Source organism: Giraffa tippelskirchi, chromosome 12, assembly GCF_054371585.1.
Source record: "Giraffa tippelskirchi isolate mGirTip1 chromosome 12, T2T-mGirTip1v1.2.pri, whole genome shotgun sequence".
NCBI classification, from domain to species: Eukaryota; Metazoa; Chordata; class Mammalia; order Artiodactyla; family Giraffidae; genus Giraffa; species Giraffa tippelskirchi.
The window spans coordinates 100,154,598-100,167,850 of NC_137286.1; the positions used below are offsets into that span (position 1 = coordinate 100,154,598).

General features: G+C 39.7%; 1 protein-coding gene across 1 annotated transcript in view; it reads right to left on the reverse strand.

The window, feature by feature from the left end:
• The window catches only part of RXFP2 (relaxin family peptide receptor 2), a 54,572-nt gene that overhangs the window by 12,587 nt on the left and 28,732 nt on the right, over window positions 1–13,253 (reverse strand). The window contains exons 8-11 of the mRNA XM_081547292.1: window positions 12,972–13,043; window positions 11,819–11,890; window positions 9,993–10,064; window positions 8,375–8,446 (exon numbers count right to left, since the gene is read on the reverse strand). Of these exons, the coding sequence (XP_081403418.1) occupies window positions 8,375–8,446; window positions 9,993–10,064; window positions 11,819–11,890; window positions 12,972–13,043 (288 nt within the window). The remainder of the gene's footprint in view (window positions 1–8,374; window positions 8,447–9,992; window positions 10,065–11,818; window positions 11,891–12,971; window positions 13,044–13,253) is intronic.

The window sequence follows — 13,253 nt, forward strand, 5'->3', positions numbered from 1 at the left end:
AGGGCAATTGCTTTCTCAGACCACAGTGGGAAGCATAATTCCTTTCACTCCTCCAGCCCCATAAAACGTCCTCGGGGGGCTCCAATGGTAACCCCCAACACTCCTCATTTATCCAGAAGCTTCTTTAAATGTGGATTCTTTGAAGATTCTTTAGGGTGACATGATTTAGAGGAATCTTCATGTTCTCAGGAAATGTAGGTAGAAAGAGGATAATCTAGGAAGACAGAAACCTATTACTTTTAAGGCTTATTTTGAAAAATGCGTGATTCTCATTCAGTTTCTTTTGGGCAAATCAGAATAAGGATTTCTTGACAAGGTTCCAAGTTGTCCATTGCTCATTGAGTCTTTTATAGAGGATTTTGATGGTCAGAAATGAGACTTAGGGAACAACTATTACTACTGAACAGGACCCCTCCTACAGAAAATTCTGGAGTCCTTTTTAAATAATTTTTCTCTCTTTTCTTTCTTTTGATATCTAGCTTTCTTTTGGACTTATCATAGCTTCGCCATTACATGGGTTATGTGATTATTTGGTGAATGGCCTGTAGCTTTCAAAAGAACAGAGGCTACTGTATACTGAGTGCCCAAGACAGTGCTATGATTAAGTTGGCCAATAAATGTTTGCAAAATAAATGTGTAAATGAATCTTTAGAGAATAGGAAATGAAGCAATAAAGAAAGAAAAGAAAAGAAGAAAGAGAAATATGGAGTAAATAGTTACTACTTTGAATTACCTTTCAGAAAGGCAGGATGTGTAATGATATTTTGGCTTTTAGAATTCAGTATGTGGTGAGTGAAGGGAAGATCATTTGGTCCACATTCTCAGGTCTGTTCTTATACTTAAGAACAATGTATTATATATATATATATATATATATATATATACACATATATATGTAACACATATATATTATCATCATCATGTTAGTCGCTCGGTTGTGTCTGACTCTTTGCGACCTCATGGGCTATAGCCTGCCAGGCTCCTCTGTCTGTGGAATTCTCTAGGCAAGAATACTGGAGTGGGTAGTCATTCCCTTCTCCAGGGAACGTTCCCGACCCAAGGATTGAACTCAGGTCCATTGCAGGAGGATTCTTTACTGTCTGAGCCACCAAGGGAGCATACATACATGTATATATATATACACATATACATATATACATATACATATATACATATGCATATATATATATACATATGAGCATATGCTTCCTATATATATATATATACATATATATGTTTAATATTCTAGCTTCTTGAGAGCAGGAACCAAGACTTTTCATCACTGGATGTTCACTAAAACCTATTGAGAGAGAATCTAAATCTTGTATTAATTTTCAATAGAAAGCTATTTAGCAAGAATAAAAAGTGGTATTAAGGATTGGTTTTTGGAATTAAATGAAGAAAAGCTTTTGGCTGAGATCAGGTAAGGTAGTATGTGCTTTCTGGGGGACAAAAAGAAAAGCTTTGATCAACAATGGCTGTTTATGGGAAAGGAATTGATGAGGTTCTAAGAGTAACTGGCAGGGTTCTTGGCACCATTTGAAATCTAGTACATTTGAAATTGTAAAACAGTAAACAGTATTGTCTGAATGTTCATATTTGTTGAGTAATTTTTTATTTACTGATTGAAAAGTAAAAAGCATGGTCTGCAGATTGATATCAAGTAGATTGTTGTAGGAAAGAAGAAAGGGAAAAAATAGAGAAGTCTTTAAAAATTTATTTTTTTTAACCAACTACTTAGTGATGAAACTATTGCAAATTTAAATCTTTGTGAGAACTGTAAGATGAGATTTTTCCATGAGAATCCCATTTTCAGGAAGGAGCTATGTGTAGCTTCAAACCCAGAAATGGTCTTTATACACTGAATGGTAAAAAATGAGATTCTGTTGTCATTCAATACGTGATGGTAACCATGATATTCACAGCTGTCTGAGAATGCATGCTCACAGTAAAAGCCCTCCTGTGTGCCAAATACTCATTTATAAATAAATGTGTTTCTGAGTAAAGCAACCCACTAACATCACAATCAACATACTGTTACATTTCACTTACAAAGACTGAAGTTGTTTAAGACTTCCAAACTGGCTCTTGTGGAGATACAAAAGAGGATTGGATGACAGATTCCTTTTGTACCATTAGAAGGGAGGAGGAAAGAAGCATCAGGATGTTATTATTTTGGAAACTCAAGATGTTGCCATTTAACTCTGATAACGAGGGTGGGAAGAAGAACTTACAGTTTCTGTAGATGCTTCAGGTCTTTGAAAAGGTGGGGTGGTAGCTCCGATATCATATTGCTAGACAGGTCCCTGTTGGTGACAGTGAAAAACCCAAAGCAATTACACTGAAAATAAATGCCATAGTTGTTACTCCTCACAACTGTCATCATCCCCTTTGACATAACAGAAAATACAATCTACTTTAACCAACCTGAGAGCTTGTTACACAACTAAGCCATGTGATTCAGCCAAATGGGTATGTTTTCCACCACTTTCAGACGTGTGACATTTTGCTTATCCAGTTCCAGTCTGGAATTTCCTCTCAGCTCCTCTCCAACACATTCCCAACCTAGCTCCAAGGTCTACTTTCATTAGTTTCCTCTGTTTTAGGTACTTTTTGTACATTTAACCATTCATTGTTTCTACGATTCCTATTTGGTTCACATACGTGATATCCTGTTTACCCAACTACATTAGAAGCTTTCTGAGGTCAAGACCAGTGTCTTCTACTTATTTTGCATTCCAGTTAAGAGTTTTGACCATGTACTATCCACCCAGATGATCCTGAATGGATAAGTTCACATATTTTTCATCTATTTTTAGATGGTGCTTTTATTTTTAGAATAAATTGAGAATTTAGATCTGACTCTAATAGGGCTGTCCATTCCAGAAAGAATAACAAGGAAGTGTTTCTAGAGAATGTGAAAATAAGATTTGTCAGGGTAAAGAAGGAATCAGGAATCTTTAAGTGTCCAAAATATCCTTCTGATCCAGAGAAGGCATTAAAAATGAAACAGATGTGAAATTGCCTAGGAGTCAAACAAAAGATCTGTTTCTGATGCTATGGTGCTCCTGATGGATATATGGGAGTTACAAATAACTGTGAAAATTCTTTCTCTAAAAAAGCTTAGAATTTAAAAACTAGATTATAAAATAAGAAAAGAAAGAAGCAAGGGCTATTACGGAAGTACAGATGAAAAACAGAGGAAGGACTCATCAAACTTAGCCTGGGAAATTATGAAGTGTTTGAGCAAAGCTTAATGATTTGTAGAAGCCCTTAGAAGAAATGGAATAGCCATCATGGTCAACAAAAGAGTCCAAAATGAAGTACTTGGATGCAATCTCAAAAACGACAGAATGATCTCTTTTCATTTCCAAGGCAAATCATTCAATATCACAGTAATCCAAGTCTATGCCTCAACCAGTAATGCTGAAGAAGCTGAAGTTGAATTGTTCTATGAAGACCTACAAGACCTTCTGGAACTAACACCCAAAAAAGATGTCCTTTTCATTATAGGGGACTGGAATGCAAAGGAGAAGGCAATGGCACCCCACTCCAGTCCTCTTGCCTGGAAAATCTCATGGACGGAGGAGCCTGGTAGGCTACAGTCCACGGGGTCGCTAAGAGTCGGACACGACTGAAGCGACTTAGCAGCAGCAGCAGGAATGCAAAAGTAGGAAGTCAAGACATACCAGGTGTAACAGGCAAATTTGGCCTTGAAGTACAAAACGAAGTAGGTCAAAGGCTAACAGAATTTTGCCAAGAGAACGCACTGGTCATAGCCAACACCCTCTTCCAACAACACAAGAGAAGACTCTACACATGGACATTATCAGATGATCAATACCGAAATCAGATTGATTGTATTCTTTGCAGCCAAAGATGGACAAGCTCTATACAGTCAGCAAAAACAAGATGGGGAGCAGACAGTGGCTCAGATCATGAACTCTTTATTGCCAAATTCAGACTTAAATCGAAGAAAGTACGGGAAACCAGTAGACCATTCAGGTATGATCTAAAACAAGTCCCTTGCAAGTATACAGTGGAAGTAACTAATAGATTCAAGGGATTAGATCTGATAGACAGAGTGCCTGAAGAACTATGGACTGAGGTTCCTGACATTGTACAGGAGGCGGGGATCAAGACCATCCCCAAGAAAAAGAAATGCAAAAAGGCAAAATGGTTGTCTGAGGAGGCCTTAAACTAGCTGAGAAAAGAAAAGACACAAAAGGCAAAGGAGAAAAGGGAAAATATCCCCATTTGAATGCAGAGTTCCAAAGAATAGCAAGGAGAGATAAGAAAGCCTTCCTCAGTGATCAATGCAAAGAAATAGAGGAAAACAATAGAATGGGAAAGACTAAAGATCTCTTCAAGAAAATCAGAGATACCAAGGGAACATTTCATGTAAAGATGGGCACAATAAAGAACAGAAATGGTATGGACCTAAAAGGAGCAGAAGATATTAAGAAGAGGTCGCAAGAATACATAGAAGAACTATACAAAAAAGATCTTCATGACCCAGATAACCACGATGGTGTGATCACTCACCAGACATCCTGGAACGCAAAGTCAAGAGGTCCTTAGGAAGCATCACTGTGAACAAAGCTAGTGGAGGTGATGGAATTCCAGTTGAGCTATTTCAAATCCTAAAAGATGAGGCTGTGAAAGTGCTGCACTCAATATGCCAGCAAATTTGGAAAACTCAGGAGTGGCCACAGGACTGGAAAAGGTTGGTTTTCACTCCAATCCCAAAGAAAGGCAATGCCAAAGAATGCTCAAACTACCACACAATTGCACTCATCTCACACGCTAGCAAAGTAATGCTCAAAATTCTCCAAGTCAGGCTTCAACAGTATGTGAACCGTGACATTCCAGATGTTCAAGCTGGATTTAGAAAAGGCAGAGGAACCAGAGATGAAATTGCCAACACCCGTTGGATCATCGAAAAAGCAAGAGAGTTCCAGAAAAACATCTACTTCTGCTTTATTGACTATGCCAAAGCCTTTGACTGTGTGGATCACCAAAAACTATGGAAAATTCTTCAAGAGATGGGAATACCAGACCACCTGACCTGCCTCCTGAGAAACCTGTATGCAGGTCAAGAAGCAACAGTTAGAACTGGACGTGGAACAACAGACTGGTTCCAAATAGGGAAAGGAGTATGTCAAGGCTGTATATTGTCACCCTGCTTATTTAACTTATATGCAAAGTAAATCATGAGAAACTCTGGACTGGATGAAGCACAAGCTGGAATCAAGATTACTGGGAGAAATATCAATAACCTCAGATATGCAGATGACACCACCCTCACGGCAGAAAGCAAAGAAGAACTAAAGAACCTCTTGATGAAAGTAGAAGAGGAGAGTGAAAAAGTTGGCTTAAAATTCAACATTCAGAAAACTAATATCATGGCATCCGGTCCCATAGATGGGGAAACAGTAGAAACAGGGGCACACTTTTATTTTTTTGGCTCTAAAATCACTGCAGATGGTGACTATTGCCATGAAATTAAAAGACACTTGCTCCTTGGAAGAAAAGCTATGACCAACCTAGACAGCATATTAAAAAGCAGAGACATTACTTTGCTAACAAAGGTCCATCTAGTCAAAGCTATGGTTTTTCCAGTAGTCACGTATGGATGTAAGAGTTGGACTATAAAGAAAGCTGAGCACTGAAGAATTGATGCTTTTGAACTGTGGTATTGGCGAAGACTCTTGAGAGTCTCTTGGACTGCAAAGAGATCCAACCAGTCCATCCTAAAGGAAGTCAGTCCTGAATATTCATTGGAAGGACTGATGCTGAAGCTGAAACTCCAACATTTGGCCACCTGATGAGAAGAACTGAGTCATTGGAAAAGACCCTGATGCTAGGAAAGATTGAAGGCGGGAGAAGAAGGGGACTATAGAGGATGAGATGGTTGGATGGCATCATCGACTCTGTGAACATGAGTTTGAGTAAGCTCCAGGAGTTGGTGATGGACAGGGAAGCCTGGCGTGCTGCAGTCTATGGTGTTGCAAAGAGTCGGATATGACTGAGCTACTGAAATGATGATGTGTATAGGTGGAGTCAAAGGAGACAGGTTTTCAGGTAAGGATGAAGCAGGGCCAGAGGATAGATGCTAAAAGTCAGTGACACTGTCAGGGGTCAGTAAGTGGTCTAGCATGGATGGGGGATAGAAAGGATGGGGAGACATAGAGGGGGTGAGCCCATAAAAGAGCATGGAGACAAAATGGGAAGGCTGAGAACATATCCCAAGGCAGCATTTCTCAGAGTACAATTCAAGCATCTGAATCAAGGATGCTTGTAAAAAGAACACCTTCCTGGGGCCATTCCATAACCATCACACCTGAATCTCTGGAAGGAGCCTGGTAATATGCATTTAAAGCCAGCATCCCCTGTGATTCCTCTGAACATTAATGTTTGAGAACCACATTAAAGACTTTGCCTTATCGAAGGCAACAAGCAGGGAGAATGTTAAACAGGACAGTGGCAAAATATGCTCTGGGTTATGGGATGGTAATTCTGTTAGAAGACTGAAATATAAAACGAAAAGGCAGAGATTGAGAGGAGGGGGACCTCTGACTCTGGACCACGTGAGAACTGCTGAGGGTTTAAGGAGGCACTGGCAGGACTTACGTGTTGATAGGATATCAAGTGTCAAGAGAGGTAGAAGGAAGGGAGCAGTCTTCCAGCCAGGCTGCCAGGAAGAATGATCATTTGACTAAGATGGGACAGTCTAGGGGAAGAAGCAAGCTGTGCGGTAAGGGTCATCTGTAAATTAACTTCAAAAGATGGATTTTGCGGTGCTGTCATGACATCCAAGTGTAGACAGCCTGCCAGCTGGTGTTCTGGTCTGGTGCTCCAGGTGCAAGGAACACATACGGATCGTGGCTCAGAGGAAAGCCACAGGTGTGCACAGATCAGAGGGAGCCTGACAACAGAGCAAGAGGACGATGATCTCATACACCTAGAAAACGTCCTGCAAAGTGCTACCTTGAAAAATAAAGTCGTCTTCTGTGTGAAAAGGATCTAAGTGACCTCACCTAAGTGGACTTATTCCTCTCCAGGAGGGGTTTGTGGTCATGAAGGCACAGTAAAATTATCTAACATTTTTGTCAGCTTAAGAAATATAAATGCCCTGTTCAAGTTCATTCTATTGAATTCTGAATTTCTTCCATCATGCTGATGCTGTCTGGATTGGAATGAATTATTGGTGGTACTAAAAAAAGGAAAACTAGCGTCTCTTAATTAGGCTCTTTCTTTGAGGGAGGGCTTTGCCTAAGTGTAGAATAAGAGGAGGGTTAGGAAAATCTTCTGAATGTCGACTTCATACCACTGTTTTCTTAAGTTTGTATAAAAACACATTTTTGTTTGTCCTGGGCTACTCCTTCATCTCACCCCTATAACCCAAATCCACATCCATCCTCCAAGGTCTGATTAGGAATTCCTCTGCGAGAAAGGAGTGAGCTGTCTTTTGTTTTTTGTCATAAAATGATAGCATTTTAGTTCTAATACAGTGCTTTGTACTTTGTAGGCACTTAATAAATATTTGTGGGTTTGGTTTATGATGCTCATTATTAGATTAAATTATCTTATTCATAAGCATTTTTCAGATTACTCTTACTGAACTATTTTTCTCAGTCCTTTTTGGATTTCAAAACATGGTATAAAGAATGGGGGAGAAGATGATTAAGAAATGGATTTCCATTTTTTAGACTTCAGACCAGGAGGAGGAGATCTCTACCCTATTTGTAATGTCACAGACAATTTTAAACTCCAGTGATGCCCTACTTTGTGGGCAGCAATGAATTAATAGCAAGACAGATGATTTTCAAAAGGCTTAGATCTACAAAATATATATTTGAACAGAAAAATGTACATGAGCTCTCTGAATATTTTTCAATGAGCCTAATCCTCTTCCTAGACATTTCTGTTTGCTTCATTTGTTCTAGAAGTATAAATTCTTAAGGAATAATAAGTATGTTCATTCCTTTGTTTAGTTATAGCTAATTAATATTATTTCAGTCAGTCCATTATTCATTCAGCAAACTTCAACTGAGAATTAATTGTACTCCAGCCATCAGAGATATGATCTGTGATTTTAAGGGGCCATGGAAAACTCATTTACTCCCAAACACACACATATATGAAATCACCCAAAGAAAACAGGAAGGGAAATCAGAGTAGGCTAAATCCATATCAAGCCCACTGTCTGATTTTAATTTGTTTTCAGGATAGTGCTGGTTTTCTTAATTGATTTTGAATATCAGTCTACAGGATTTTGATTGCTACTAGTGAAAAAGCAGTCTCACTAGTCATTTCGATTTGTAATCTTGAAGAAGCAATCATATTTTTCCTAGTAGACAATGCTACTTACAGTTCTCCTAAATTTTTTAATGAAGAAAATGTCTTCTCTGGAACAAAACCAATTTGATTTCTAGGCAGAAACCTGTAAGACATGGTGAGAGTCAGCACTGTTGGTCTGAGTCTGCTGTAGTAATCAGTTCTCATTGGGAGATGCCATTGATCTGGCTGTAATTTAATAAACCTCAAGGCGAGGCATGTTCTGGAGTGGGACACAGGGGGCAGTTTCTCACTGACAGTGTCTCCATATGCTCGCTGGCTCCAGGACATGCTGCCGCAAGGAACTTGAGGCACCAAGCGTGGGCTACAGAGCTGCACTTTGGCTTCTTATTATCTTAGAAAGCTTTTCTTTTCCCAACATACACACATGGAATGTCAAATTTGGGCCCTGTTAATGATTCTCAGAGAAGGCTTCGAGAGGATCTTTGAGCAAGGCACCTTCCTTACAAGAAGAAGGCCAGAAAAAGCAAAGCGTGAACCAACCCCATTTGGCCCACAAACGGATTTTAAATTGGGGGTGGGGGAACAGTGGTTTTACATTTCCTCTGTTTGAAATGGAATTCTCCAGGACAAATGGCAAAAAGAGGGGGTTGGCGACTGACCGCCTTACAGAGGTGTTAACAAATGAGATAATGAGTGTGAAAGTGAAGTCTCTCAGTTGTGTCCGACTCTTTGCGACCCCATGGACTGTAGCCTACTACGCTCTCCGTCCATGGCAAGAGTACTGGAGTGGGTTGCCATTTCCTTCTCCAGAGGATCTTCCCAACCCAGGGATCAAACCTGGGTCTCCCTCATTGTAGGCAGACGCTTTACCATCTGAGCCACCAGGGAAGTCACCAAGTGAGTATGAAGGTGACTCAAAAGCTACAAGGAGCTATGAAATAGAAGACGTGGGTGTCATTCATTTAGTTTTCCAGCGCTCTCTCTCATTACCCATCTCCTATGTAGGACACCCTCTTTCCTTACTGAGTATGCTAATCTTCAATCTGATTGATTAATTTGCAACTTGGCAATAGCTTTGTCTCTTGTCTGTTGGAGAAAAGTGATTGGAGTACCACAAATGGATATACAATGATTTTTCTTTTCCAACTACCCATCCAAGCAACAAACATTATTAAGCACTAACTATATATGGAGAACTGTGATGAAAACAAAAGCACATTTTTGTGTTTTTAAGCTCACCACGCAAATGTGCCAATTAACTGATCCATCTGCCTTCCTGCCCTCATAGAAAACACAAAACAGCAATCAGAATCTTTGGCCATCCAGAATATGTTAGAAATGCTTCTCTTTAGAATAAACTTTTTTTCTTTAAAGAGAGAGATAGTAAGTGGTGTGTCACTGGCAGCGACACTAACCACTTTCACACACATTATCTCATTTCCTTGGTGACCATGGTACCAGGTCAGCTGGGAGAGTGCACAGAAATAACGACTGCCCTCAGAAAGAAGGAAGATTAAATGGTTGGTAGCTAATCATAAGGCTTGGCCCCACCATCCATGCGTGCATTTTCCAGTACTGTAGTTTCAGACCAAGGCTGTAAACAAAATGTACTTTGAAATTCCTTGTCAATGTTTTCTTTTGATTTTCAAAGCTGCTAGATTTCCCCTCATTCACCGTTGTATACTTACAGCACTGTGAGAGAACTGCACGACAGAAAGGTGGAATTCATGAGGAATTTTATCCTGTTGCCTTCCAAATCCCTAGAAGGCATGGAGGGAAATTTTTTTTTTAATGTTTCTGCACAAATCATACATTTAAAGCCATTTGTCGGTGATGTAACAGTTTCAAACTTTATTTTTACTTCATTCCAATTTTTTAGGCTTTCCTCCTAATTATTGCATGATCAGTATAATTAATATTCTGCTTCTTTTCGCCTTCCAATTAATGTTAGGACTTAAAAAAAAATGAGCAAAAGGGCAGCCCACTATTTAGTGAATGTTTCTCTATGCTGGATATCATGCTATTAGCATTCTCATAATGTTGCCACCATAATAGTAGCAACTCCATTTATTGGGCTTTCACAGTGTCAGGTGCTGTTCCACATGCATAACACACCCTCCTGAGAAGCTGGCATTATTACCTCCCATTTGAGATAATAATTTGAGGAATCTGAGGACTTTGGAAATTTACTTTTCTTGTGTTCGCACAGCTACTGAGTGGTAGAACTGACCCTCTAACTTGGATATGCCTGAATCACATTCTTAGACACTTAGCCATGGCATCACAGATGGTTAAATTCTCATGTCCTCCCAACATCAGGTGGATATTTGTGTCTCTGTTTTGCTGAAGGAGAAACTCGGGCTAGTTTGCCTTCCAAATACTGGATGCCAGAGTCATGATGCAAACTCCAAGCCAGGTGATAGAAAATGTCTGTTCTTTCTACCTCCCTCCATGGTACTGACGCTGAAAGCAGTGCTGCTCTAAGAGTGCCCAGAATCAAACCTCAGCATCACCTGGGAGCTTGTTAAAAGTTCAGATTCCCAGGCTCTACCCAGACCTACTAAATCAGAAACCCTAGGCCTGAGGTCCAGCCGTCTGTCTGAAGTCCCTGAGCTATTTGTGATGCCTGCTGACGCTGGAGTAGCACTGGGGGAGAGATTACGCCCTGCCAGGTGAACCTTATGACAGCAGCACCCACGTCGTCAGGGAACAACCTTGGGAACACTCTGACATGACCGCTCCCAGCAGCGCCAAGAAATGAGAGGGTTGGCTGTTATGCCAAGTCTACTAATTCTTTTTATGATCAGCGTCCTACAGTCTTCCAGGTCAAGACAGTAGCTATATTGCTGCCTCTGAACCTTCCTCACACTCACACTAAAATTACCAATTTCTTTGTATTGCCTTTAAAATCCTATTTTACTTTTTGCATCTTAGAACATCTGATGTTTAATGTTTCAAATGTCTACATTGTCTTTAATCAATTTACCCTTACTATAAATTCCTATTTGAAACCATCTTGGAGGACTTGCGGGCATGCAACTGTTTTTTCACTCTTAAAATACAGCAATTACAAATAAACACTGTGGTCCCTTGAAAGTTCAAATACAACTTCCCCGGTGGCACAGTGGATAAGAATCCTCCAGCCAATGCAGGAGACATGGGTTCAATCCCTGATCCGAGAAGATTCCACATGCTGTGTAACAACTAAGCCCATGCACTGCAACCGGTGAGCCTGTCCTCTAGAGCCTGGGCTCCACGTGAGAGAGGCCACTGCCATGAGAGAAGCCCCCTGCGTGCTGCAACTGGAGAAAGTCTGAGTGCAGTGTCAAACATCCAGCACAACCAAATAAATAAAATTATATATAAAATGGATTTAAGCCAGGAACGGACATGATCAGATTTTGGTTTTAGAAAGAAAAGCACAGATGAGCTCTCTGTGTAATTGTGAATTAACTTCAGGGCTAACTTTCTGAATCCGGACGATTAATAAATCAGCCACTAAGCTTGTACTCACATCCAGTTGAGCTGAGGCATTTGGGCACACATCTGCTTGGGAAGGACTTGTAAGTGGTTGTTCATCATGGACCTTTACACGCAGAAGAGGTTGATTAGAAACAAAATGACATGCCACTTTAGGGACAATGTTTTCACTATTTCCACAACTGGGAAACTTGCATGTTAAAATCAATACATTAGGATGAAAACCATAAACATAACTACGCCTTCAAAATGGTCTCTAGATACACATGTGGCATGGATAAGGGAGCAGATGTCAGAGAAACTATGAAAGCATAAGTGTGATACATAACCTAGGAATAAATTTGAAACAGTATGACTTTGTGAGATGAAACAAAAGTATATTGGGTAATAGTTTTGAAGTTCATGGTAATTTTCCTTATAAACTTCAAAGTTACAATCATTTCCAGCATCATACACCCAAAGTTTCGCCTTAAGAGAAATGCTAATCATTTATGACACTAAAAGGTCACATTGGAAACTGCATTAAATCTAAGAAGTGATGACAGTGCAGAAGGGGGACATTTGGGGAAGAAGACAACTCATGAGAACATTAAGTTGCACGATTAATTTATGATATTGTGATATCCCATTTCACAAATGGAAATTTATGATATCCCTTCACAAATGGAAAATTAACGATGCTATATGATCAGCTGTAAAGGAGCATAATAATCCCTTGCTGATAAACCATCCCAGTCTATTAATAAACACCGAAAATGTGATGATAAGAAAAGTTTAGTTGCTAAGACAAAGATTTTGGAATTTTCAGTGACTCTTGCTGGGCAAAGGCACATTTTCCTTTGTTAAAAAATGTGGTTGGAGCTGAACTCTGGGGAGATTCTGACAGATTTAAATGTAGTAAGAAGATAAAAATGAATACTATCTTTGGTCAACCATGGCAAATAAAAACATGCCTTAAAACTAAAAGGAATGAAAGGAGATCAAAAGGAAATGAACTGGTAGGCTTAAAATATGCCATGAGCCATGGCCAGGAAGTAGCAACAGTAATTGTGGCTTGAAATACAGGAAATGTTTTGACAAATAGAAATCTTAGAGGCTTGATTTTCTCAAAGCTCTTTTTTGTAAGCTAGTTTTAGATGTCATTGCAATTCATAGACAGATGGATTGAAAGTTAGATGAATACTTACAGGAAAAATAAGGAATTTAATCCAGTAAACAACCGCTGTGAAATTCTGCTTATGGGATTGTCATCTAGAATTCTGACAAAACACATCACAAACATTTCCAATGTTAGAGACGTTTGTGAAATACAACCAGGAAGAAATAACAGGTCATGTCAATCCTGCCTCCCCCAACATCTGCTCTCCTCCTTCCTGTCTATCCGTACTTGGCCCATGTCTCTTCCCGGAGAGCTTTTCCTCCCCACTGTGATTTGAGAAGCCCTTTCCTCCAAGCCCTCACCTCCCCCA